Raw genomic sequence first — 27,834 nt, forward strand, 5'->3', positions numbered from 1 at the left:
TTTGTCTGTTCATTTCTAACCTCTTACACGATCACTCCTGAAATGTGTCTGAACCCAGATGAAGGAACTACGATGTTTCTGTTCAGAAACACTGAGACTGCGTTTTAGTCTGGACTTCAGTAAACTGAAGCCTTTGAAAGCTGTTTTGCCTCCTGACTGGCTTTAATCAGTCAGGACTGAAGGAGTGTTTGGCGGCTTTGACCACTAAAAGCCTTCAAATGTGTTTTATTTGGTGGCATCACATAAAGGTCCTTCAAGCTATTGCCATGATTTTATTGTAGTCACTGGTTTTATTTTACAAAAACATTAAAGAAAAGTAAAGATTTACTTGTCACAAGTAGATTGTTCTTCAGCTCTTTTTTTTAAGAAAACAATCACTTGACATGAATGATCGTCACTGATTTTAAAAGGCTAAAACTTTGTTGTTTTTTATGGGTTGTGTCAAACCAGAGGAGACGGAGAAGGAGGCCGAGCTCGCGACAGATGAAATAATAATCTATTCATGTTTACATTGCCTGGACCATCATTAAATACTTTTTTGGAGAATGTAGACCAAATAAAATAATAAAAATTACCATTTCTTGGCAATTCAGTTTGATTTTAAGTCACAGGGTAACGAGAAAACCTTTTCGGTGACTTGTTAAAGAAATGTAACTGGTTTTAGTCAATATTGGATGGATGAATGGATTTCTGGACATATATTGAAAAGTGATTAGTTTGAAACAATTCAAAACTGTGTTTTATATACTTACAGTATGTCCATCCAAAAGAGCTGGAGCTGTACATACCAGTTATGGTGGTAGAAGTGTAAAACAACACTCACAGAGAGGGTAATAATTTTGCCCTTTGACGGGCCAAATGACGGCATCATGAACAGATAAAAATTTCAGCCGATCAACAATGACGAAGATCGGGACATTTTCTACTTTGCAAAAAAAAAATTTAAAAAAACACTTGGAGTTTTACCACCACCCCACTCAATGAATTAATTGAATCAGTTGCTAAAGAGAATGAAATCACGACTCGTGCTACAGCCCAGTTGCTGTCATGACACGCTTTTTCAGTAACATTTAATTTGCTTTGTAAAAAAAAAGAAGAGAAAATCATATAGTTATAGCATCAGCCATCATCCGTCAGTGCTTTTAAACCACAATTCATCTGTAACACATTTTTATTCCATATCAATGAACTGCAAGACAACTTTGTATAATGATGGAGAGTAAAATGTGGAATAATGACTTTTTAATCAGCATGCTCATACAGTTTGTCATTGATACAGATGTCGATTCAACAGCTGCCCCCCCCCCCCCCCCCCCCCCCCTTAAAGAAAAATACTAATTTTGCATAACATGTTGCAGATTGTCAGCATGTTAAAAAAATAAGGTAATGGGGTTAGAGTGGAGTAATAAACACATTTATACTGCTTTTCAATACAGCAATGCTGTATTATAAAGTCAATAAATAAAACAATTATGTACATGGGTCACAAAATCCGTTATTTGTTTAGTGAAACTTGAGGAATATAGCACCATTAAGTATGAAAGCCAGTTCACACAGCTCTTCCTATTGCAAAAACTCGTATGTATGTGTAACAGAGTTCATTTTATTCCTTCTTTTAACTTTTTTTGTTTGTACGTGACAGCACGCCGCACTCTGCTCAGTAAAAATGGTATTTTGCCTAATTACCAAAATGTCTTTTCATTTTCAAAGCTCCAGATGTCCAGTTCATGAAAATCTGCAGTGCAGCCTGGGACGTATCGCATGTTGTTGCACGCCCATCCATGAAAGGGTGTTTCTCTGTTGTTCGGCCGTTACTGGCTTCTTTTCGACGTGAGGCTTCCTGGTTCCGTCTCTGTTCATGTCCAGGACTGTCTCTGCTTCTATCAGCCACGTCCTCATCGGTTGGACTGACAGCTCCACTTTCATTTCTCGTCTTAGTTTAATCCTGAATACATTCCCGCATAAAGTTTTTAGGCACAAGTTCTCGTATCCAGATGTCCGGCATCGTCGGGAGAGGAAGAGGCACTGCGACTCTTTTGCACTTCCATCGAAACGTGATTTGTTTGTCAGTGCTCGCCACACGCTTCAAAACAACTACAGGTCCTTTCAAGCATGGGAAAATCTAGTCTTTAGACCATTTGACTACCGATGTGTCTGTATCACAGACCCGAGTCTCGTCTGTGAGATTATAGATTTGAATTCGAGCAGGACTGGCAGCACTGCTTGCCATAGAATTTATGGTTGCAGACTCCATGTTGGGGCACCAAGTAACACCAGCTGAAATAATCCCGACACGCCACATCTGTGGGAGGCAACAAAGAGATAGGATTATTATTGTTGTGCTTTTTTTTTGTTTATTGACGAAGTGATTCTCAAAAAATGGTGTCAGAGCTTCTCTACCTTTCTTTTCAGGCTGTGGACAGAAGTTGGTGTTGCAGGCCTGGGACATGGGGGGTCTGAGGTGGAGGGTACAGCCAGGAGAGGGCTTCCCCTGCACCAGGCACTGCACCGTCCGGGCCTGTACTCCCCCTCCACATGTGACCGTACACTGTGGAGGACAACAAAACGAGGGCTTGGTGACAAAAAACATCGGATCGTCACGATCTCAGACCCTTTGCTTTTATTCGTCTTTTATATTTATTAACTCTCAACAGAGCAGAAACATACCTGAGACCAGGGCGAGGAGAACCACTCCGCTACTTGTACAGGAGGCTGAGGGGGGGGCGGAGGCGGGTGGGTGTGAGTGTGCTGCCTCCACCGGTGGACAGGCGGGGTTGTGCGGACTGGACACTCAGCCAGGGTGCAGGCTCGATGCAGCTCCACCATCGGTTTGGGAACATGGTGACACTTCTTGGCAGCGAGTTCTCTGTATTTCCCCGCAGCGTCCTTTTAGTAAAGTTGAAAAACATAAGACCATGTAAGACATCCAGTATTGTTAGATTGCACTGAACTACATGTCTATGAAAATGTAGATTCATGCATATTGACAAAGCTCATCTTTACTTCTGACTGTTGCCTCATTGCTATGTAATATAATAGGATACAAAATAGTTGCAATCTTGCATTAGTACTTTTTAAGTCTTTTTTTTTGTGTGTCTTTCAAGGATGCTTTGCTTCCTTCAAATTCCAAATGAAATAAACTCATTTACGTATACTGTAAAAGATCTATGATGAATACAATATGGGTTTTTGAAAATTATGGATCACTGCAATTTGTTTTAAGTCACGTTCAACACACCGTCCCAAACCAAAAAATGATGTTCATAAATACAGAACAGGATTCACAAACAGCACACACCTTCTCCGCACACTTGATGAAGCGCGCCTGCTGGCCACGTCCACATGTTACCGAACACTGAACGCAGAAACGAGAGGAGACACGTGAAGAGAACAGAAAACACACGATAAATGCTTCAATTCTTTTACGTTCATCATATATCCTGGCCGAATGATTGCGCCGGTCTTTGAAAAAAGCAGTTAAATTACCTCCTGCCATGTGGAGACAAACCACTGGACCTTGCGTTGTTTCTGGCAGCGCTTGATGAAGCAGGATTCCTGGCTGGCAGGTTTCTGCAGGCCTGCACACGCGCCGTCTGGCAGTGTGTGTGTCTGGGCACCCGGGCTGCCGCCTGTGCACGCCACGGTCCTCTTCTTCAAACCGCTGCCACATTTGCGTGAGCACTGCCAAATCAATACACAATCATGACATTTGTTGATATAAATTAAAATCTTGAAATAAAACAATGTTAATTATCGAGAAAGTCTAAAAAAAAAAAAAGTTCATTATTATATTTCCCAGCACGGAGAGGAGGCTTCATTGTAACATTAATTTTATTTTTCAAGTTCACTAAATGTTTGACATTTTCTTGTGGAAAAGGAGCCTCAGACTTTCCTCCTATTAAAGGAAAGGATTTAGCAAGATTCAGTCTAGATTTGACATGATTTTATTACATTTTGTGCACACAGGAAGAAATGCTGGAGGCCAAAAGTTCTAAGAAGCTAACAATGCACACAAGGCATTGAGGAACAGCTACCATAAAGGAGATCCATATTTCCAAACAGGGACTTACTGTGCTTCACTTCCTTAACGCTTCCTCTGGGGCCGCACAAGAGTTCCCACAGTAGTCATTTTAATTCTCGGCACAGTGTTAAATCAAAAACCTGAAAGTGTTTCACTCCATTCATTACACATTCGACTGTGACATTCTACACTCAGTGCCATGTAGCAGCAGGAAGGAAGTCAACTGGACACCATTTGTGGCATGACGTTTTGGGGTATTCAGGGTAAAACTGGCAGTTAAATAAGTTTAACTGTGACACGAGTCACCACGCTCAATGTATAGCAGTTGGAGCGGGAAGAAAACACTAAAAGCCTCAATGGGCACATTTAGAGTTTGAAGCCAGTGAAATCATCGTCATAAAATGCGGTGAAGCCGTCAAAAGTCAGGGTCCACTTAGCGACACAATGTGTGGACTTATTAAGTCTCAGTGGCAAGTGTGCAACTTTTCAAGTGTTTATTCCAGCTGTGGACCGAAGCAGCCAGATTCCCTCACCTGTGACCAGGGCCCGGCGGTCCAGGCTGGCGGGCAGCTGTGCGTGTTGCAGGCCTGCCTTCTGGCCGAGCCGGGGCGCGAGCACCGAGAGTCGGCCAGCACGTCCACGCTGCTCCGGCCGGTTCTCTGAACGCACTGGACCTGCCGCGTCTGCTCCCCTCCCCCACAGCTCCGGCTGCACGCCCCCCACTCTCCGACAGACCAGCTGGGACAACAAAACACAAGCCTGCTGAGTCAACACACACACACACACACACAGCTCCTCAATCACTGATCCAGACAAGCCTGCAGGAATTCGCAAATGATAACATGATAACCGTGCAGTGATAGCGGTGGTTAAAGACCCCCGGCGTTCTGCTCTCCAGTGGCAAATGCAGATGTTACCAAAGAAAAGTGGCCCCACATGCAGGATTTCTGATGCGAAATCATGTAAATAACTCAAAATACCACTGTGATTTTGTCACCTTTGACACATGATGACTGAGGATCAGTGAGGTACAGCAGCGCAGAAGGTTTAACAAACCAATCAGAGGTTCAAAACCACAGCAGAGTTCCAGAGTTATCATGACTTTGGGCAGCTGAAGACTGCTGTTGTTAAATAAAGGAAATAAATGCATTTGATACTCAACTTGCAACACAACTGAGGACCAGGGCTAAATTGCTGATCACTGTTCGGAGATCTGTTAAGTATCATTTTGACTTTTGGGCTGAAGCCTTTCCAAGGGGAGTTTTCATGAGTTTTCTCAGGGTCCTCCAGATTCCACCCACAATCCACAGACATGCTTGTTGGATTAGCTGCTAGATCTACAGTATGTTGCTCACAGTGTGAGTGTTGAGCCTTTATGTTGTGAGCTGTGATGGACTCCAAACACCCCATGACACTAGCACAGCAAAGGGATGGAAAAATGCAAGAATGCATGGATGGCTGGATATGCATTCACTCAGAAAGATTCAATGATAGCTAAAACATCTATAATTTTAAACCTGTAACCCATGATCCAAAAAAAGAAACAACAGAATGTGATCCTCTCTCAAACATGTTATATGAAACTGCCACTTTCCAACCCAGGATTTGGAAACAAAGTCATCTCAAGATCAAGCACCCATTTACCCACTGCAGTTTAGAGTTTCCTTCGGAGCTTTAGTTTCTTCAAAGCATGTCTCTGTAGGATGTCTTCGGTTGCCTAATCCCTAAATTCTCTCTTTTTTAATCCTCATTGCATCTTTTCCAAATGACCCCAATCTCAAGGTGGCGGCAGCTCAATCCCTCATCTCACACTCCGTCACGCTCCCCTTAACTTCACCCCGGCGTACCCGCCCAGCCTCCGAGGATCTTACCCCAAACAGCCCAAAACCACTGCTGTCAGCACACTGACTTGTGTATGTTAACAGTGTAAACTTTATTTGCAGCATTTTGGTGCATCACTTCTTTGGAATGTTGCATCAGGTGATTGAGAAGAGCGCAGCTCGGGGCATTATACATGCACTGTAAAATCTAAATACACATAAAGAGAGATGATCCGTCTGGCTTTCTGTGTGTCACAGCTTGTCAGGAGGAAGATACACACTGCAGAATCATCAAAGCTTTTGAATCTCCTTAATTTTAAACCAGCTATCCTTGTCAACACATACAAGCATGTGTGTTTAACACACTGATGAAGATCTCCTTCAAAACACATGTTGAACTTGTGTCATTAAACACATAAATGAATGCAAACAGTTAAAATCATCGCCGGTATGTATCTTGCTTGAGCTCTGATACTGTGTATTTAGGGAGATTATGTATTCATTCTGGCCTCGAGAGAGATGAAATTCAATATGTGTTGTATTTTTAAACTGTTTCCAAAAATGTTTTTGTTCTTTTTCTGCACTGGATAAATGTTATGCCACAAACTGGTTGTGCAGACACCGCAGGCTTTATATTTAGGAACATTTATCACGATGTTACCATATGACATCACATTAACATCATGAGTGACAAACTATTTTCACAACCTGACACCGCTTCGTCACGTCTCGTATGTCGCCCTCCGCGGATGCGGCGGCGTAATAAAGTCACACCTTTAAAAATACAAAAAAAGGCATTTACACAGACAGCCAAACAGGACTGGCGGCAGTGGCTGCTGGCGCTGTTTGACGTTATATCAGGGACAGGAGCAGAACCGCCGGCGTCCCGTGGACAGCGTCACACAGCCCGTGTGACTTGAGCGACGCCTACTTTGGGCACTCCGGCGGTGTTAGATAACCTCGGCCGCTGTGCGTGTGTGCACGTGTGTGCGGTCTGTTGTATCGGTGCATGCCCACACAGACAAAAATGATATCACGGTCTGAACGCGGGCGTGCACTGAAACCTTTTTCCGTGATGTAATGCGCGTCCAGTCCAGCTCTCTGAGTGCTCACACAGCAAAATGAAATAACCACGCGGCCTCAGAATAGTCTGATACGAAGAGACGGCCTGATGACCGCAGTCACTCAGGCTCGCCCGGCTCGCGTGTTTGGGTCGGTGCAGCTTATGTCTCAGTTGACAGTCGAAATGGGAGGAGGCGCACAAACACTGAAACAGAAATACATCAATATATTTAGGAGCATGTTCATGCTCTGTACCGCAGCTGTGTGTTGGTGTGTAGGGGCACGAAAATGCAAAGCGGCACTTCAGATTCTTCATACCATATTACAGAACTTTAAACTATTGGAATACATGAATTAAATCAAACATCATTGTGATTATTTTATGGACTTTTAATAGGACACGTGAGCTGCAATGCATGTAAACAACCTTGAATCAAGAAATTAAGCAATAAATTATTTAAACTATGCATCTAATTGCTTCTAATCAGTTACATTGAACCAAAAACTAAAGTTTCAAACTGAAACCAAACTATTGTTCTGCATGTTGACGCAAACAACTCTGGCTTTAGATAAAGAAGGAGACGTCGGCCCAAGAGATTAGTGTGAACTGTTGTGAGATTACTTTATGATCTCTTTTATCACCGCTTCCTCAACTCAGCGTAAACACACTAATCCATTAGTGTGTGATAGGAGCAGTGGTGTGGTGTGTGTGTGTGGGCAAGAGCATTAAGAAGGTGAGAAAACATAGTTGGAAGTAGTGTCACACAGGAAGATAACCAGGAGTCAGCTGAGCAGTAGCCCTGGAGGATCTGAGCACATTTAAAAATGACTTTTAAAAGGCACAGACAGTGAGACAGACAGGGAGTGTGGAGAGAGCCCGGCATACAACCGAGGCTCCGCAAATCCTGCTGAGAACTGAGAGCGACTGACACCTATCCATCTATCCTTGGTTGCTCCTGTGTGCGTGTGCATGTGTCTGTGTGTGTGTGTGTGTGTGTGAGAGAGAGAGAGAGAGAGAGAGGTAAGAAAGAAAGAAAAGCTGCATCAAACTGTCCGATGTTTCCAGCTGAGTGTGAAGCCACCCAGGTGACGAACCCTGCAGCGGTTTACTGATACACTGTATCAGTGGGTGAAAGCTGTCAGGGGCACAGAGGTCGGACTGCTGACCTGCAAAGCTACACACACACACACACACACACACACACACACACACACACACACACACACACACACACACACGCCTGATCCTGGACATATGCCCTCCTTTGTCCTGATTCCATTTGCCAATCAGAGGGAGGATAATCACATTTTCCATGATGAGCTTGGAAACTTAATCCAAACCATGAATCTGGTTCACATACATGAAGTATTCATGTCACTTATCTTATTTCTACAAGGATTATTTTCCATTAAAACTGTTTTTTTTTTTTTTGCTTTAACTATTCACTTTTTAATATTACTATGCTTTATAGAGCCAGATCGCTCCTTCAAGCTACTTTTCACCACTCCCCTAAATATTTAACGCTTCCCTTCAGCAAGTAAACTGAGTGCAAATTTATCAACCTGTAACAATGTTAAGGAATCCCACAACAAACAGAACCATGGAAAATTTTATTGAAATTAAGGTATCAATAACACACACACACACACACACACACACACACACACACACACACACACACCTGCCTTTCATTGTTCCTGATTTGTACATGCAATTACTGCAGCATTGAATTGCAGCCTTAAAATGTCATTGGTTCCACCTATTGAAACGGTATTTCAGGAAGGTCTATCTACGACCCCAACATTTGTAAAATAAAGCATGGAAATATAAAAACCACCATTATTTGTTGCACATTTATTCTGTCAACCATGCTTTACAAATTGTTTTTCATACTTCTTTGACCGCTATCACACTCTGTAAATAAACAATCAAAACCAATACGTTCCATCTGATTCTCTGACCGATGAAAAAGACCACATATTGTGGTTTGCTGCCCTGGAAAGTGCAAGAAAACTGGATATTGAGAGTGGAGTCAAATTCTCTGCAGACAGATTTTGGAAACACTTCAGGCTGAGTAATTTTAGCAGTCTGATGTGTTTTAATATTTCTTCACTGAAATGGAAGTGACAACCACTACAATGGACTTCAAGTACCTCTTTGGTAAAATGCAAACTTGTTTTGGTGCAGTGATACCTGACTCTGGGGTTTGTTGTGCCATTTTCTGCTGCGTTTTCTTCAGCTGTTAGGTGCTTCAGGTCACACTGTGTGGTGCCTCAGACGGTCTGTGATCACATGATCACCTGTCCATCAGTTTTTCCAGTCATGATGACAGAGATCATGATGTTTGCTCACCTTTCATCTGATCTGGAACAAATCCCTAATTGAACACCCCACTTTTAGTAAGTTCAACATTGTGAGACCTTAAAATATTGTAAACTTATCCTTGTTAACAGTAAATACATACATAAAACCAGAATTCTAATAATGTGGACTGGTGACAACCAATGTAATGCAAAAGCTCGCGGTGGAATGCTGTGGGTCTTCACATTTTAATGTTGGGTGGGAATCATTTGCACAGTTGGCAGTGACACACTGGTTTTACTTGACTCTAACAGTGAAAACAAAGTGGAAATGACTATGTAATGCAGTGCATATTGCTGTATACAATGACACAATAATGACAAGTGGTTTTTCATTACTTAAAATGTCTAAATTAACAAAGTTGTGATCTAATTCTAAGAAAGTTTGACAGGTACAAATACATATTTCCTGTCAACGTGACTTCTACTCAATGTCAGTGGATGCGAGACGGCTCTGTAGTCATCACAGCATTTTCCTAAGATACCTGCTCCAAAATGGAGACATACACAAACTGAGGAAAGAGGAAACAGGCAGGCAGGGAAACAGCTCCGCAGAAGAAAAATCCCCCTGAACAGCTGTTGGTCACCATAAAGCATGAGATAAATGCCAACGTAATCGGGATTCCATGATTTCAGAGAGCATTACATAATACAGTTGCCCACATAATACTCTATCACTGAGAAAGTATTTATTTTTGAAGCATGTGCTCTTTCCCTTCTTCGGCAGGTGTCTGGAAACCACCATTACAATCCAGATTACGAGAGAGATTACTTGATTCGCTGGCAACAAACGGGTCCAAACAAATGCACTGTGAAAACAAGCTACAGAGCTCGAAGACATTATACCACCAGCTTTGTTTGAACAAGTGTTTTACAGTGTGACTGCACAGTGAGAAAGTTTTAAGTGGAAGTGAACATGATTGGAAATGGACACCACCTCTGTTTCTCGCCTGGCCAGCCTTGCCCAGCCTGTAATCTCCCTGTGTGTGCCAGATAAGCAGCAACTGATAGTCAGTCGTCCTGCGTTTGGCAACAACAGCAGAATCCTACACTGGTCCAGCATGTGTGATGCAATGTCTGCAAATGATCGCACATTTAAATAAAACACCTTTTAGCACACAGATCAGTAGCTGCGCCTCTATTTCAAGGTCTTGCTCTTTTATCCAACTCCATTTCATTCACTCATACGCCGTATGTCGGATTATATTACTTTCCAAGCAATTACCAAACGTCATTATTGAAAGCAGAAAAAGGCCGGATTACATTGGAGACGCTGTTTTCCAGTAACAAGACATCATTGTGCCTGTTTCTGGCCTGAACATCTAATATCTAGTAGTAACACAGATTCTTAAATCGATTTAAATGACTTGGGTTTTGCCACATCAAAACAAAAGAGTTTTGCCAGGGACAAAAGTCACATTTGGAGAGACGAGAGCTGATTTAGCAGCCCTGACTGGGATGAGGTCAGTGTCTCAGCTGAGCTCCCCCACTGCTCGTAAATCACGGCACAACTTGTCAGCGGTGTCCCCTTCATTTGCAAGCATTTGGCTGATATTTCAGACCATTGCTGAGAGTGTGCGAGGGAATACTCAGAATAGAGGCAACAGAGGAACTGACGCCTCAAAGGCAGCTGTCAAAAGCCTCCAGATTAACTCACTTGTTATTCCTTGAAAGAACGGCATCTCCTTAAATTCTGGGACCGTCCGGCTTCATCTGTTGAACGCGCAGGTCTGATAAATGCTCCCACTTAGAAACATCTTTTATCCGATGGTTCAAACAGCTTTTTAAATTACACCTTTCTGTTTTTAATACAAAAAAGCATGGTTGTTAAGTACTTTTGTTCATTTGGTTACAGCAATTTCAATCCAAAGTGCCAAAAATAAGGCAAATATTGAAAATGTGCAATTTGCTTGGATTTCCAATTGAACTGGTATTTTACTCTGTGGCCAATAAACATTGTACATATGTGTAATTTTGTAAAAATCTAAATAATTTGTGTTTTTATAGAAAATAAAAGATATATGGTTATATACAATATATATAAATGTTGTGGGGTTTTTTTTTTTCATCACCATCAAGAAAATCTGTTCCACCCTTTTCCCCAGGAACATCTTTCACTGACTGTCTCTCCAAGACGTTACCCTACATGACACAGTCCAGAGCAGCAGAGACGAGGGTGGGACATTTCCCCTGTGGAAGCGCTCATACATGTCCCGCCTGTCAGCAGGCGAAGCCACTCCCAGTGATGTCCACAAGCCCATACCGTGCACACTGATCTTTGATCTTCTGTCTTGGCCTTGACTGTCAAGAATATAGACAGTGAACACACCAGCTAAACTTAGCCAAGATCCCACAAAACCACACCCTGAAACCACACAATCACGAGCGCTCCCTCCTTGGCTCTGGCTGGCATCACCGTGCATCACACAGAAACTCTGCAGCCGCTCCAGGTCACACCTTTGACTTTTAACAGCGTAGCAAATCAGCAGAAAATCAACGCATATTATGCTTACTTCTTGTCAAATGTTATATTTGAGTCAGTGTTTTGTTTTGCAGAGTTTTGTGCAATGGAAACAAACATGCATATATAACTATTTAATAAATCAAGAGTGAAGCTTGTTGAATTGTGACAGCCAAACGGAGAGCAGATGACTCATGACATGGCTGAAAAGCTCGCCATTCAGTTATGAGCTTCAGTCCCAAAGTGATGCTGCACGTAAAACAGTTCTCGAGAGCCCAGCCTGCTGAGGTAAACAAACACAGAAGCGAACCACTCCTGACAGTCAGTGAGCTAAGTGAAGACACGAACAGACCGTCCACTGGAACTTCCCTCTCTAACATCTGTCTCACACACATGTTTAAACTAATATGTCACTTATTTTTTTCATTGCAGGAGAGGAAAATGTTGTCATGGCAGAACAGGTGCTTTAATGGGTTGGAAAAGGGAGGAGGATGCACAGCCAGAGCTGCCTGACACCCTTTACTCGCTCTCTTATGAGCAGATAGTGTGGGAAGTGGTGAGGAGTTGGCTCGGCCCATAAAGGGCTCTTCTGACACTGCATGTCAAGAAATTACAAAACAGATGTGTAGGTGCTGCAGCCCAATAACACATGGCAGACATGAGGAGAGAGCGAGGAAGAAGGTGAAAAGGACAGACAGAGCACTGGATGACTAAGCCTGAAATGTTGAAGAGCGACGGCAGAAAGTGAGGCAAAAAAGTCTGAGAAAAAACAGAAGGAAAGAAAAGACAATGCTTAAAAAATGTACACCGTGCTGTAAAAGCTAGACATGAGAATATTTGGCAATGGGTTGTGAAGGTGATCATCTGCCTCTCTGAGATCCAAACACTAACATGCCTCCACGAGATCCTGGGTTTTTGCAGCCAGCAAAGTTTTTGGCTGTTAGTCGACGGTGCACGGTGTGGCCCTTCCAGCACATGTCAGCTGGATAACTGACACACCCTGAAGCCTCGAAATCAAGACGGGGCCAAACGTTTCCATCCACAGCATATATCAGGACAGTATGAAGAAATGTCTGCAGCGATCAAATATTGCTGTAATAATGTGCAGACCAGGAGCCAGATATTCTCAGGTTGGAGATACGTTGATGAAGTAAGTCACAAACTTGACAAAAAAAACAAAAAAACAATAATGATCAGTGACTTTCTTGAGGGATTTGAGCTGAATAAGCTTCAGAACAGGAGATGTTGGCAGCTCTGTCTGCCTCCACAGTGATGGTAATCTCACTCCAGTATGTTGATCATGTGACCCCCTGTTTTGCCAACAGGCTGAGGTTGAGCGGGTGCAGTAACTGAACATACTGACAATAGATGAGTATTTTCTTACACATCAGAAGACAATACAAAATAATTCTGACCTGATTACGGTTCTTTATGAAAACATGACTCACCAACATATTTAGAAGTGTGAATGTTCTGGTGCTTCAGGGCAGCATTATGTTCCTGTTCTTGGACACCATGCCCACATTATAATCACTCAATAATCTCTCTGGCATGTGGAGGTGGGGCGGCGGCGGGACTGACCTGGCAGGACATGGTTGGGTGTTGCAGGGCATCAGGCCCGTCGCTGGTCTTGATCTGGGATTGCAGTACGATGTGTTCACCTGCACTCTCAGGTCTTTGTAGCACGCTGACTTGGTGTTCATCTGTCCTGTGTGAGTTATGGGTGAAATAATCGAGTATATCATTGTTAGATGAATGATTTTTGTATTCTTTGACAGACATATGTTTTTTTTACTGTGAATTATCATCTAGAATCAAACATCAACAGAACGGTAACAGAAACATCAGGGATGTCTGCAGCAGCTCCTTCCTTTAAGAAGACACTGATGCAGGGGGAGACACAGGGATCTACTCAGGAGCTGAAAATCAGACTTTATGTTCTAATAAAGTACTTCTCCTCATGAGCATAATACAGTATGTTCTCTAACACTGAAGCAGGAATGTACTTATCTCATAAAGCCTGTCTAAAACTCTCCTTGGGACGAAAGCACAACCTCTTACTGGGATGTAGTTTCAGTTTTATAAAAGCAATTGATGAAATAAATTATTGTAATTGTTAACACAAAAAAGTCTAACACCAGTTGCACCCACGTAATTATCTATAGGAGTTTGTGAGAAAAATGCAAGTATTGTTGGATTTAAGTAAAACCTGAATTTGTCAGCTTGTTATTGAGCCTTGAGGGAAGGTCAGTCTGCACATCCCAGCTCCTGCAGGTCACTTAGTCAGTCACACTCTTTAATATAGCAAATGACCCCACCCTGTTACAAGCTGCAATCAGGTCACAAAGAGGTGGAGCTGCTGGGGTTAGACTGCAGACCAGGCCGGGGAACTTTAACCTGCAGGGTCAATCAATAGGAGTTGTACACTGGTGGCTTTGTTCACACTTGAGGGCAAGTAAGGACACATCTGCAGAAAAACTCATGAGGACTGAGGCACTGACAAAAGACAAGTGTGTATGAAGAAACACACACGTATAAAGTCAGCGGCACACTCTGTCCTTTAACCTGTGGTTCCAAATGATATGCACAGCACGGCCATCTTTGCATGTGTGTGTGTGTGTGTGTGTGTGTGTGTGTGTGTATAGCTAGTATCTGGTGGGATATAGGCCTCTGCTCTCTGACATGTATGTGAGTAATAGCAGGTCTCCAGAGGAACAAGAAGAGGTCCCACAAGTTCCAAACGAGGGCCTTTAATGTCCCCTCAGTAATGATGGGAATGCTCTGCTCTCCATTTAACCTGCATCTGAAAGCCTTATTATAGGTCGGAGAGGCCAGACTGCGCTTCAGACGCCGGTCGATTGATCTATGAACTGTCCCATTCATCTGCGGCCTCGCCCAGATTAAGATTAAAGATTATCCGGCTCTCTTTCATCAATGCAGTTGACTTTTATCCCTTTTTAGATTTATAGGGTTAGAAGGAGGCAAATAAGTTTTTCTTAACAAAGAAAATTTAACTTACCTCCGGCGCAAGTTGCTGAACACTGCGTTCGTATGATCGCCCATGTATAATTGTGCTTGATGTGATTCTTCACCGGCTTCTCATCAGTTTTTTTCATAGTATATTCCCAACGCACTCCTGGATTCCAGCCTTGCAACAGTATCTAAGGAGGGAAGTGAAGAACTCATGTCAACAATATGTCCAAAAACAGACGGTGGTGGAGTTCAGGTCAACGCCTGACCTCTATGATGAGGGTCTCGTTGGTGGGTCCCGCCGATATGAGGCTCTCTGGTCTATTGTACGGCCGCTTGTACTCAAAAATGGTTCCAGCCATGGGGTGCCGGCCGGGCCAGTCCACCGTCCACTGGCCGTTAAGCAGGTAGCGCCTCTGGCTGTCCCGGACAGCCAGGTAGGAACTGGAGGTATTCAGTTCAGTCACACGGATACTCCGAGCTCCAGCGGGGATGGTAACCACCCCATAATACTCTGAGAAGCAGTACACAGAAGGAAACAACCCACTTTTAGATCACTTCAAACGGATTATTCAAAGCCGATAAAATAAACTCTAAACCTACGGTTTGTATAATGCTGCTTGGTATACTGTCCCTTGTAGATCTTGCAGGTGGAGTTGTCTCCTTTACACACCCCACAAGCGTCAGGCACCGCCGTGGAGCCCAGGACACGGTCGCAGCCCACTCTCTGTGGAAGAAGAACGGCGTTACTGTTGACTTCATACTGAGAGACGCACGTAAAATACAAGACTACGTCACAGTGCTGCAGAGATGACAACATGAAAATAACTAACACACGTGGTGACAGGTCGACATTTTATGCTGTATGATGATTAAATACATTCGGGGACAAAAACATCTTTTGATGTTCGGTTCTGCTTAATTCCTTTCTCAGGATTTATGGCTCATCTTGAAAAAGCTCAACCACAATATGAAAACATATAGCGAGCACGATGAAATCAGTGTTGAGTCGAGTCGCGTTGCTGTCTTGCCGCTGAACGGTTCACATTACCTCACACAGTCCATCAATGCAGACGTTCAAGCTGTCCTGGGAGCAAAGCGTCCCATCCTTGACTTTGCTGGCCAGAGCGAAGAAGAAATCATAACCTTCAGCGAAGCAGTACAGCTTGCATACATCTTGATCTGATGGAAAGAAAAGTAAGCACAGCCCGCAGTCATTATATGTTCAATATGTAGTTGATTTGATTTTTTTTTTTTTTTTTCAATTTCAGCTTCGCATTTTGAAATTCACTATGAAATTATGGAAATTATGCCAGAAACCCGTCTCACCGTCGACTCGTGTGTATGGCCTCCAGGTGTAGTACCACCCTCTGAACTGTTTGCTGTTATATTCGGCACACTGCTGCGCTCTGTACTCAACGGCATTGTGGGGGCAATCCTCGGTATTACAGAGCTTATACGACCGCGACGAACCCTCGCAGAATTTCCCTCCATACGCAGGTCTGCAGAGACGGAGGTACACAGAAAATAAAGTTGATCAGTCAGTCTGTCACTAATGTTTTCTAGGAGTTCCTGCAGATGCAGAGTGAAAATAAAATAACTAAGAAAACACATATTTTGAGAGTAAATACAAACTGTTACTTGACAAAGAACACTGAGTTGTCATTGTCCGCTCACGTTTAATGCATCAGTGTGTTTCTCTGTCTGCGTCGTGTGTAAGCATGCCTTTGTGAAGGCTTCTCCAATCACAGGTGTGTGTCTGCAGGCTATGCTAGAAAAAAAAAAAAACCTTCCATAGGACAATTACACCTTGTGTAACCTCTCCAGTCAGATCCCTCTCACTCTCAGATTCTCTCTGCTCATATACATTTCATCTTTCGGTTATCAGTCTGCTCTCTCCTTCGTTTTCCTCATCACTCGGTGTCTAAATTAGCCCACTTCTCGTCAAGATCTTGGTATGACTCGCTAAAGAGGAGGGTCTTGGCATTCGGGCCCCCTGTCTGACTGGAGATGCGAATAATTGTGAGTGACGGATGAGTTTGTAACTAAGTGAGCATTTAAGTGATGAAGTGACAGACCGACATGAGGGGACTTCGCTATTTTAATCACACCATGAACCAGAATCCCCATCGAATCCTCTGCGCGACACGCAGAAACCTTGTACCTGGGGCTGTTGCACTGCCTCTCTCGATAGGTGACTCCACTCTCACAGCTCCGGGAGCAGACGGTCCACGGCGACCACGGCGACCAGTGGCCGTGCTGCGGCCGCGGGCCCTCGTCCCCCTGTTTGACACACTGGCCTCTCCGACACCACTGGAGGGAAAGAAAGGGCATGAATGAGCAGAGCAGAGAGAAGACAGGCAGTCAAAACAAACCTTAACGTGATGTGCAGTTTCCATTTGACTGAGCCTTTTTTTTTGAGGAGGGATCTTAGAGGTGGTCTCTATGATACAACTGTCAAAAAAAAAAAAAACTGCAGTGAAGTCTTACATGTTCACAGTCTATCAGTGAAATGCCATTTGTGGTTCATTTTGGACGTATTTTCACCTTCAAACTGTCATCAGCTAGAATTAACAGAGTGAAGCCAAACACAACTCAAAGCGGAAAAATGGTCTCATGCCTGACAAAGAATTTCTTCTGCAGTCAAATAAAACTGTACACTTATTGTTATTTGTTATTGTTTCATATCCACTTCCTTCTTCCATATCATTTGGGTTTTTTCCTCTCATAAATGCGAGGACTACAAAAACATAAAACAGGTTGAAAAACATTTGCCAAAAATTCTCAAACTGACATAGTAATATTTCTTTCCTCGCAAAAAAGTGACATGAATACAAAAAAGAAAATAAAGGATGAATGTCTGCCAAAGGACTGAGATAATTTGACGTGATTCCAGTGCAAATCAACTGTATGGGTGGAGCATCAGCCTCTTGTGATTTCTCCCTGTTTATATCTGGATTCTTCCTAAACCTGGAACAAGTTCTTCAATAGACATGTTTCAAAAAAAGCACCATGTTCTCACTAACGGAGAAGCCAGCTTCCTCCTCAGACTGGTTGAGTTGTACATTAAGCAAAAATGGTCAAAGAATGGAAAACACACTGAAACACGTCAGCATTATGATCTTATTTAAATCATGCATTGCCATTTATTAATGATTTACACTCGTAAAATTGAAGTTGACTGGAGGTAATCCTGGCAGGGAATACTGCATTGGTTGGAATCTAATGCAGAGTGAACACAGGTACTGACAAACGCATATGCATTTGTGCAAATTAAGAAAATATGGATCTGTTTAGATCATGACGAGAACTCAAAGTATCTTAATGTAAGGAGAACATGCAAACTCCACAAACAAACAGAAAGCTAAACACACACAAACACACACACACGCACACACACACACACACACACACACACACACCCTAATCCCATGGTCCTTGATGAAGCACAAGAACAGCTGATTTTCTGTCTCCCCTCTGGGTGAGTGCCACAGATTCCTCTGTCATTGTTTGCGTTCAGTTAATAAATACTCTGGCGGAAAAAGGTGAGATTAAACCATCAAGTTCAATATACTGAGAAACAGCATGTCGATGAGGAGATGACAGGGGAATGGGGTTAAGAGAGGGAGCGAGCCTTGGGGGGGGGAATCATCTTGAAAGGAGAAAGAAAAAAAAACTGACTAAATAAAGAGCAGAAATGTCTTTTTGGCCTCAGCCCCAATGGTACATTTCTGCCACATCAGCAACAAACCAACTGCAGCTGCTCCCTGGGGTCAAATAATGGAAGGGGGAGTGTGGTACCTCGATTAAAATAAGACATTTTAATCACGCTGCACTCGAATGAACTCAAATCTAAAGCTGCTCCAAATTCTTCACTTAGCTGACAAGTGAATTAAGTAGTCAGTGCCGAGACTGAGAGACACTGGTATGAAGAAAGACACCATAGAACAAGCACCCTGTCACTCCGTTCAAGCTTTTTAACTTCTAACGCCCGGGGTCAGACGAAATATTAGCACCATGACACTAAAAAAGACAGTAAATGTTTCTTTTTCAAATGCCTCAAGATTAATTTACCTTGTTCACTGTGTCGATTTCTGATGCTCTTTGTCTGTACTGCAGTTTACTGATTCTGAAGTCTGTGGTATTGAAGTGGAACTTATGTGTTTCTGTGTGAAGAGATTTTTAAATATTTCACAACTTACAGTATAACATAACATTGTTAAGCAGCACACTGACAACATATTTTGGGGCCAAATGATGCAGGAAAACTTTTAGTTAAATTGAATTCCCTCATTTTATTGGCCTTGAACTGAAGATTTAGGGAAGAGTCACTCCTAATGTTCTTGTGTGAGCTGAGCTGGGAGGGGCATTCAATTCACCAAAACTGCAAAGACAGGGTTTCTTTTAGAGAAACTTTTTGTTCGGTGCTTTTAATCTGTATTATTTTGGTAAGATGTTGTCTTGGAGAAGATGAAAAACACACTGTCCTTGTTTGAAAAAACAAAGTTTCCTCAAAGGCGTATCGATTGTAGGCCTCTCATCTTACAGATGGTGTGATAAAGGCTGAACAGAAGATGCATTTTTCCCCCAAAACCATGATTGATGACATTGTGGAGAAGGCGGTGTCTTGCTGCACGATGCTAGCGGCTGTAAGTATCTTTTGGGGCGACCACTGAAATTGCCTCAAAGGGCATGAATGAAAACAGCAGAGGAGAAGTCAGCGGTTCCCATGCCACTCATGTGATGGTAATTTTCAGTTGAAAAGGCTCAGAGTGTACTGCCAACACCCCTCCACCTCACGCATGCACACACAAATTAAAAAAAAAGAAAAAGGCTGCATGCAAAAACACACCCACACACACACACACACACACACACGCACACACACACACACACACACACACACACAAACAAACGAATCAAAACTCGTGTTAAGTCACCATATCAGGGCCGCAGGCAGAGCCTTCAGCAGCTGGCATGAATTTGGTCTCACATTTCCTCCCAACACGGTGGCACCACAGAGCCTTGCAGATGTCCTGGAACATTGGAGAAAGGCGACGTGTCACTTAGACAGCCACAAACACTTTTGTTTGATTCACATTTCTGATATGTGACGGCGAACGTCATCCTAAAAAACGGCTTCAGACAAAGTTAGAATTTGGCAGAACGTTAATTTATGATAATCTTGTTATTTTTCCTCACGAAAGATTAAAGATTAAAGATCAGGACGATGCATTAGCTGCCTTCCAGCTGTTGGTGATGCCTCCCAGCAGTGGTCTCAGAAGTTCAGATGGGAGCACCAGGTGGTTCCCAACTCGCAAAAAAAAAAAAAAAAAAACATGTCCTGCTACTTTCTAACATGTCCATTCTGTTATTTTCTGAATGACTAAATCAGAGTTTGACAACTGAGTGCAGATGCTGACAGGCACCTCAGCCTCAGCTCGCTGCTGCCAAGAGTCATCATGGAATCCAATCCAGAGCCTGTTTGTCCAGCTGTTTTGCTGACTCGGTTTTTTTGTTGCAGGAGGAAAAGCAGAGAGAGGTTCCCAATAAAAAGATGGAGAAATATGATGGACAGTGTGACAGAATTTGGGTAAAAATTAGAAAACCAAAAAAAAAAAAAGAAAAACTCAGACACTTTATTTTCAGAGAGTAACCTATTTCTATCAAACTGCTCACACCACGGAGAGTATCGTTTGTCTCCTCCAGCGGAACCTTATCTTGACAGAGCCTGCCAAAAAAATTTCATAAAATGTGAATTCATTACACAAAGAACTGCACCGCTGAGGCCGTTTCTTATGTCTTATGAGTAACAAGTGGCTGCAAAGACGGCGAGTATGATGAGTGTGAAGGGAGTTTTGGGTCAAGTGCGGATTGTGCTGCACAAACACATGCTCTGAAAACATGCATGTTCAGACGCTGAAAGGTGGATATCTACCTTTATCTACTGATACCATGAGCATAAATCCAGATAATATTGAAAGAAAAAGCATTTAGTCTTCAGTGAGCTCTTTACATTTTAAAACTCAACAGGAATGTTGGGCGATGTTGAAACAAAAACTAATCGAGTGATATTGGTTTCAGTGAGCTGAAACGTCAGTTAAGGCAGATGTTTGAGTGGTCTATTCTTTATCAACTGAGATTTCACAAACCTTTTCACCTCTCAGTGAAGTATATATAACTAAAAATCACTGAAATCTCTGAATAACTTCTGACCTAAATTTCCCAGTTGTGGCTAAAGCGAGGTTTTGAACATACTCTGACTTTTGAAGCCATCGAAGAATTATCGGTAGAGTGATAGGTAGTGCAAGCAACGAGTCGTAGAGAGGGAGACACATCCCTTCAGTGGCTGCAACAAGGACTACAACTCATCATGGCATCTGAGGACTACAAGAAGCACAGTCTGGAGGACAATCAGGACAAAGGTCGCTGCCCAGCTGAGCAGAATGAGCCGACTGCAGAGAGCAGTGTGTGACAGGAAGGAAGGGTCAGAGCTGAGACACTGAACTTTATCTGAATACCTGTTCTAGTGTTGTTTTGTCAAAAAAAGATGAAAAAAAAGTTTGCTAAGTCTGCCAAAGCAGATGGAAAAAAACCCCCCAAAACTAGGTTGCATCGTCAACAGCAGATTCAACATATCAGTCCTGAAAGAGTGAGCGTAATCTAAAGGTTTTCATTTTAAGTCAAATAGTCTGTGTACTCAGAAGCAATTTAGGTTTTGTGAACTTGATAAGATGGTGAAAATTTCACTGAATTAATGCTTGATAAATGAATAAATAGTTAAATGAATGAATAATCATAGAATTGGATAAGAGGCATAATTTCCCATAAACTCCCTCAATGCAATATTTAACAGTGCAAGATGACCAGCAAGAGCAAGCAAATACTTAATAATGGGAGATCAGCGAGGAGAGATTCCCACTGGCAGAGCTCCAGCATATATTTAGTCATTTGTCCCAGTGAGTATTTCATGAGGAGCTTCAAAACCCTCACTGTTTGTTTTGTGTGTGGTGTGTGTGTGGTGTGTGTGTGGTGAGTGTGTGCGCATGTGGACATGTAACTCAGCTCATTTGTCTTTTCCTTCCTCTTTCCTTTTTCCCTCATTTTGTTCCTCGACCTCATTTCTTCCCAAGAACACGTCAGACTTTAAGAAACTAAGCGAACCGTTCAGATCTGAAGCCATGCAGGCAAATATTCAGAAGAGAATCATGACATAGGTCGGTATTTTAGAAAACTACTTCTAAATGTGCGTGTGATGACTTGACAGAATCCAGTTTTACCTTTTTAAAATCCAGGGTGCAGAGTTTGGCCTTCTCCCCGAACTGCCATTTGCACTGTGTGTCTGCATCGTACAGCTCTCCAGGCAGCTTCTCAGGGTATCGGTACTCCTTGATCGCTCTGGGTTCATCTGACAGGCACAACGCCTGGGCAGTGCTGGAGGACAGAAGGGCGGGTGAGATGGCACGAAACGGGAGATGAAGACTGAAGGACTAGAGCAGTTCTGATCATGAAACCTTCAAACACTTCTTCTGATTATCACACTGACGTCTTTGTAGCTGGTGCCCGCATGTGAAGTTCCCCGCTGTGCACGCAAATTCCACAACAGCGAGCATCACTCCACATGTTGCAGTGTTCCCAACGCGACCGCAAAGCGTCGTCACGGTGACACAACACGCCATCGCGCCCCAGACCTGAGAGTATCGCAGTGGTTCTAAATGTATCAGACACTCACTTATGACAGACGTAAGACTTTCTTGCCCATATCGCTCATATCCCAACACCAACAGGGGGGTTTCCAGTGTCAGCTGATATCACTGGTCGCTACATGGAGATGTTTTACAGCTCAGACACAGCAGACAGGGGAATATGATACAAAACTATGGCGGAAAGAGCACCAAAGGGCAAAATATGCTTCATTGTGTTAGTGAGTGGCCCTGATTGCTTTAGCAGAGCGTGTGTGTGTGTGTGTGTGTGTGTGTGTGTGTGTGTGTGTGTGTGTGTGTGTGTGTATACGTGTGTGTGTGTATCTGAGAGCTTCTACTGCTTTATGGGCCCTGTGTGCCCACAGAGAACAATGACTGTTCTGCAAGTGCAATATTCAGATATCCAACATTATTCACAAAGAAGAGTTCCTGAAAAATGCATTATGCTCAGAGTGCAATCGCATACATCAGCTGACACCCAAGTAAGTGTGTGTGCAATCACCCATGCAGCTCACTCACATAAACTGACAAATCGCCATAAATCAACTTTTTTTTTTTTTTAATACACTTTATGGAAGCTTTGGCTTTTCACTGTTAAAATACAAGAACTCCAGCACATACAGTACAATACAAGCAGTAAGCACACAACAATCATCAGATGGAGATTAAAGAAAAAAAAAGGTAAAAAGCAACTTCTCACATCTTAGGAATGCTGACTGACTTCCCTGACTCATCTTTTCCATTCAGAAGATGTTGGTGGTTGTTTTATATTCACCACCATTTTTTTTTTCTTTTGGTGCAAGTAGGCGAGTTGTTTTATGTGGAAGTGAAAAAGAATGTGTCTAGTAGCACCGATACAAAAACTTCATGAGCGATTTGAATCGACGCCCCTCAGATTAACAATGAAAACCACTGTGAGGCCGGGCGAAATGCAACAGCTTTTAAAAACTCACTTTCTGAGAAGATGAAAGAAAAACCCATCTGCTCTAAATCTGCGCTCATCATCATCGTCAGCTGATTGACCCAGATTCTGCACCCATTCCCCAAAGTTATTTAAATCTGATAACAAGCACCAAATTCAGTCCAATCACAGAGAGTGTTCTGCAGAAAAGTTAGTAAAGTCTCCCTGGAGCACAAACAATCAGACACTGAACCACAAAAAACTTTCAAATTTCATGAGTCATTGACTTTTGGTGAGCTCCCAAGGATGTTGCCTCCTTTTCGATAAAAGTTGTCCATTAATTTCAGTTTTCAAATGAAGCCTCTGACTTCAGATTTCACAGATTTCTCTGCAGGCTGCTTGAGGAGAAGCACATTTATTGTGATGTAAACATAATGCTTTTCTACATTACAAGAAAGACACACTTAGCAACAGACACACATATCGCCGAGACCGTTTCATCATGACATTCTGCTGATTGCAATTAGGAAAACATACAGCATTCCTGCAATTTTATCGTGCAGTAATTATACGCTTAGACGACCCACGCTTGTTTCACAGATGCCCTCCACTCGGCCTCGGGAGGCGATGGGAGTTTAATATAAGGCTGACAGGCCTAACAAGGTTGAGGTCATCCCGGCTCTAATAACTCAGCAAGGAAATACAGTGTCTGACTGCAGCACTCCGAGAGCGCAGAGCTGACAGCTCAGTTAACATACTGGTAAATTTAGTGGAGGGCACTGACTCCGGCCGATCCAGTTTCAAGCACACAGATCCACACACACACACACACACGCACATATAAACACAGCCAGACACACGGACGCTGTGTCTGCAACGGTTGTTTTCTCACTTGGGGGAACTTAGCTGCATGCGTGAAAACTGAGTTAATGCCTGAACACGTGCAAAATGTTGAGATGGTGACATGAAAAAAAAAACCTCTACTATGGCAGCTACATATGTCACTGACACACACATACACACACACACACACACGCACACGCAAACAGTCAAACTTGTTGCCAGGTTAACTTGCTCAGCAGGAAGTAGCATACTTGACCCCACTTTGCTGTTTCCCAGGCCATGTCGTAAGAGTTACCTCTTTACATGCACTTGACTAGATGCACGCACGCTCTCTCTCTCTCTCTCCCTCTCTCTCTCTTTCTCTCTTTCTTCTGGAACATTGTCTTGACTTACTCGTTTCTTGAGTTACACTAAACTGATGCACAACTTCTGTGAACTATGACCTCCTTCCAACCCCATCATAACCTGAGTTCCAAATTAGAGCTGGTCACATGGGGCTGGAGTCAATCCCAGCTCACTTTGAGTGTAAACTAGAACTGGGTAACTTCTCACAGTCATGCCAGAGTGCTGAACAAAGCACAGCCTGACCCTCATAATGAAGAAGTTTTTAATATTTTTTTTTTCTATATATATATATATACAGTATATGATAACACAAGTTACGTACACATGCCCACATACTAAAGCCTTTGTTTTACAAAAATATTTTAAAATATCGTCTGCAACAGTTACAACATCAGAGCAGTGTTTTCACTTTGGACCACGGCAGCATTAGTAAGTGATATATCGTCTGCTGACATGTTTTTCTACAACACATGTTCATTAATCAGTAACACATGTTCACTAATACAAACACAATGCACATTAAAAGTGGCAGAATAATTTAGTTCTATAAACTGATACTGTGCTTTATGCCTGAGTTGCATGAGCACTCAACAAAGACTGGCATGAGAATTTACTCATTACTCATCAGATCCTCCATGTGGATGTAATGTAGCTCTTACAGTTCTAAAAACCTAATGAGCCTCTTCTAGGAGAATCACCCATAAAAGGCCGTGATTAACAATAAGTGCTTCCTAAATCAACTTTTTTTTTTTTTTTTTCATTTTGTTTTAACCATTGTTCACCACAAAGGAACCCAGCGGTAATGGAGAAATATGGCTGCTTACTTTAGGAAGCGGCTGAGGTACTGGCGGCTGCAGGCAGACCAGGAGAAGATGCCGTTGTGCCCGGCTAACGTGGGAGACATGATGTTGCCTTCCGACTTCTTACACACATTCCCCTCACCGTCATGGACCATTCCAAAACTGGAGGGCAAAAAAAAAAAAAAAAACAGTTTAGTTCAGAGCGACAACGCCCCCAGAGCTGCTCCACATAACAGTGCAAAGACGTGAATCTGAATGATGTTAGTGAGTTTGAGCATGCAGAAATCTACATCAGCTTGTAAAGTTTTACACATGGAAACTCTTAAAAAACACATTTTGTGGTCAACACTTGAATAATATGTTGAGAGTCAACTAATTTCACATTCAGGAGTTGTTATTCTACTGGATCATTGACTATCATGGGATCCCTGGAGGGAATGGAGCCTCTTACTTGTGTCCAGATTCATGTGCGATGGTGAACGCCAGTCCCAGGCCAGTGTCTTCGTTAATGGTACAGCTCCGATACTTGCTGCACATCCCACTTATTGGAGCAAACCCTGCAAAAACAGCGATATATTCATTGTATTTGTACTTTTATGAATCTATTTCATAGCAAGGCACCCCGCAGTAAATGAAGCATGGCTTGTTTTGTTTTAGTTCAAACATTAAAGAAAAAAAAAATCTACTTCAAGCAACGGTGTGCCACTATTCAGTAACTGTTGTTGCTTTAAGTCTACATATTGGGAAATGAAGTAAATGTATCAATAGAAAGGGTAGTTGTGTATTCTGTGCTCGCTAATCAATGCCATCCACACCCTGGTGTGTATCTAACAAGCTGACCAAGTACAAACAAGAACTTAACTTCGAACACGTGCATCCCTGCAGCAGAAGGATTGATTCAGCATTCTCTAATCTGTTGCAGAGTCCTTAACTGGTCTAAATGGACCCAGTGGACTAAACTCACCCAGCTTCGCCAAACCAAAAAGGGCTCAACCTGTGCCTTTACTTAAAAAGCAAATATGCATACCTGCATCTTCATGTCTTCTCATTAATCTAATTGTCTATTTAATTGCCTTTGACAATTCAGCACTTCTTTCTTTATCCATTCTGCACAGCAGCTGTGACTGATTCATGGAAAACACCCGTGGAGGGGGGGCTCCCTGTGTGCTTTTGTCTCTTGCACCATTTAGCTTTAAGTTATGTGGAAAACCCTGAAAGTTATCATATAACTGATACAAAGGGAAGATTAACTGTGAGAACTGGCACTGAGCTCTAATGTTTTGTCAAGAAAAAATTCAAGTCATTGGTTTTTTTTATGCCGCTTTTGAAATATGGAAGAAAACATTAAGGGATATATCTCTGACACTTAAGCAAATAAATTGCTGTACTGGCCATTTCACCCTGCACCTTAGGGGATTAACTCTTGAGCCACACGCATGCACACACACACACACACACACACACACACACACACACACGTACACGCACGCACGCACCTTTGAACTGGGCTTACAAAGCAATGCTTACTGCTAATTCTAGACTCAACACTTTGAAGTCAAAGCTTGAAGTCTGGGGTTTGAAGACGGCTTTCTTATGTGTAAATGTGTGGACGTATACGTGTCCTTGTTTCACTTGAAGATGTACAAAACCTCAGCGTACACTAAACTTGAGCGTGGCGTCCAAATTACCAACATGCTCGACCCCACAAAATCTTAAATTGCGAAGACGTGATTTTCGGGCTACAATTCGACTACATTTCAAGCAGGGTTAGAGTTAAAATGCATAATATTGGCAGAAGGTGTAAATAAAAAAGGTGCAAAAAGATGTAATGCAAGATGTCAATGAGCTGACTCGTGTGTGTTTGAATCACTCTGTTTCTCTGGAAGGCAAAAAGGAAGTTTCTTCTCACAGTGTGCGAGGCAACAGAGTGTTGGCATGGTCATTACCGCAAACAAGCTGCTGTTAGTTTATGAGCTGGTGTGCACTCACAAATACAAAGTAACTGTGATTCTTTAAAGAAAACGAGCTTGGTCTCAACAGATAATAGCCGAAGTTGTGCGGCTTTAAATGAAAACAGGATGAGGGTTTTTACTTTTTCAGTTGTAATTACATTCTTCCAGGGTTGCAATAATGTGCATGACATTCATATGTCTGTATTTGATATGAGTCTGCCTAAGATTCGCTATTAATGCCTGGTTTTTCCCCTGCTGGTAAGCTTGGCATTGTTTCAAATGACTATACTGTTTTGCTGCATGTGACATTTGCCGTGCCAGAAAAGTGCAGATCTGTCAAACATCTGGTTTTTCCAGTGTGACTTTGGGCCACAAAGTGTGACAGAGGGAGCGGGGTGTCTGTCTTCCCTGAGAACAACAGAGACAGAAAATGACACATTTCAATCAAGAGCAACAATAAACCATGACTAGGAACAGATGTCTTTGTACTTCGGGTTCACTGAGGTGAGGGAAAACCTCATTTCTGCCTCTCTTCCCATTATTCCGATGCTAACCACATGGCACTGCATCAGTGCTTTTTGCAGGGAATCTTTAT

General features: G+C 42.7%; 1 protein-coding gene across 1 annotated transcript in view; it reads right to left on the reverse strand.

Moving 5' to 3' along the window:
* Nucleotides 1–2,089: 2,089 nt before the first annotated feature.
* The window catches only part of adamts16 (ADAM metallopeptidase with thrombospondin type 1 motif, 16), a 48,764-nt gene continuing 23,019 nt past the window's right edge, over nt 2,090–27,834 (reverse strand). The window contains exons 8-24 of the mRNA XM_030102394.1: nt 25,739–25,844; nt 25,312–25,449; nt 21,976–22,129; nt 19,636–19,731; nt 16,860–17,008; nt 16,025–16,197; nt 15,747–15,877; nt 15,299–15,422; nt 14,965–15,209; nt 14,745–14,886; nt 13,307–13,433; nt 4,555–4,759; nt 3,487–3,681; nt 3,299–3,355; nt 2,668–2,886; nt 2,401–2,548; nt 2,090–2,302 (exon numbers count right to left, since the gene is read on the reverse strand). Of these exons, the coding sequence (XP_029958254.1) occupies nt 2,187–2,302; nt 2,401–2,548; nt 2,668–2,886; nt 3,299–3,355; nt 3,487–3,681; nt 4,555–4,759; nt 13,307–13,433; nt 14,745–14,886; nt 14,965–15,209; nt 15,299–15,422; nt 15,747–15,877; nt 16,025–16,197; nt 16,860–17,008; nt 19,636–19,731; nt 21,976–22,129; nt 25,312–25,449; nt 25,739–25,844 (2,525 nt within the window). The 3' untranslated portion in view covers nt 2,090–2,186. The remainder of the gene's footprint in view (nt 2,303–2,400; nt 2,549–2,667; nt 2,887–3,298; nt 3,356–3,486; nt 3,682–4,554; nt 4,760–13,306; nt 13,434–14,744; nt 14,887–14,964; nt 15,210–15,298; nt 15,423–15,746; nt 15,878–16,024; nt 16,198–16,859; nt 17,009–19,635; nt 19,732–21,975; nt 22,130–25,311; nt 25,450–25,738; nt 25,845–27,834) is intronic.

This window comes from Salarias fasciatus, chromosome 11, assembly GCF_902148845.1.
Source record: "Salarias fasciatus chromosome 11, fSalaFa1.1, whole genome shotgun sequence".
In the NCBI taxonomy this organism is placed as follows: domain Eukaryota; kingdom Metazoa; phylum Chordata; class Actinopteri; order Blenniiformes; family Blenniidae; genus Salarias; species Salarias fasciatus.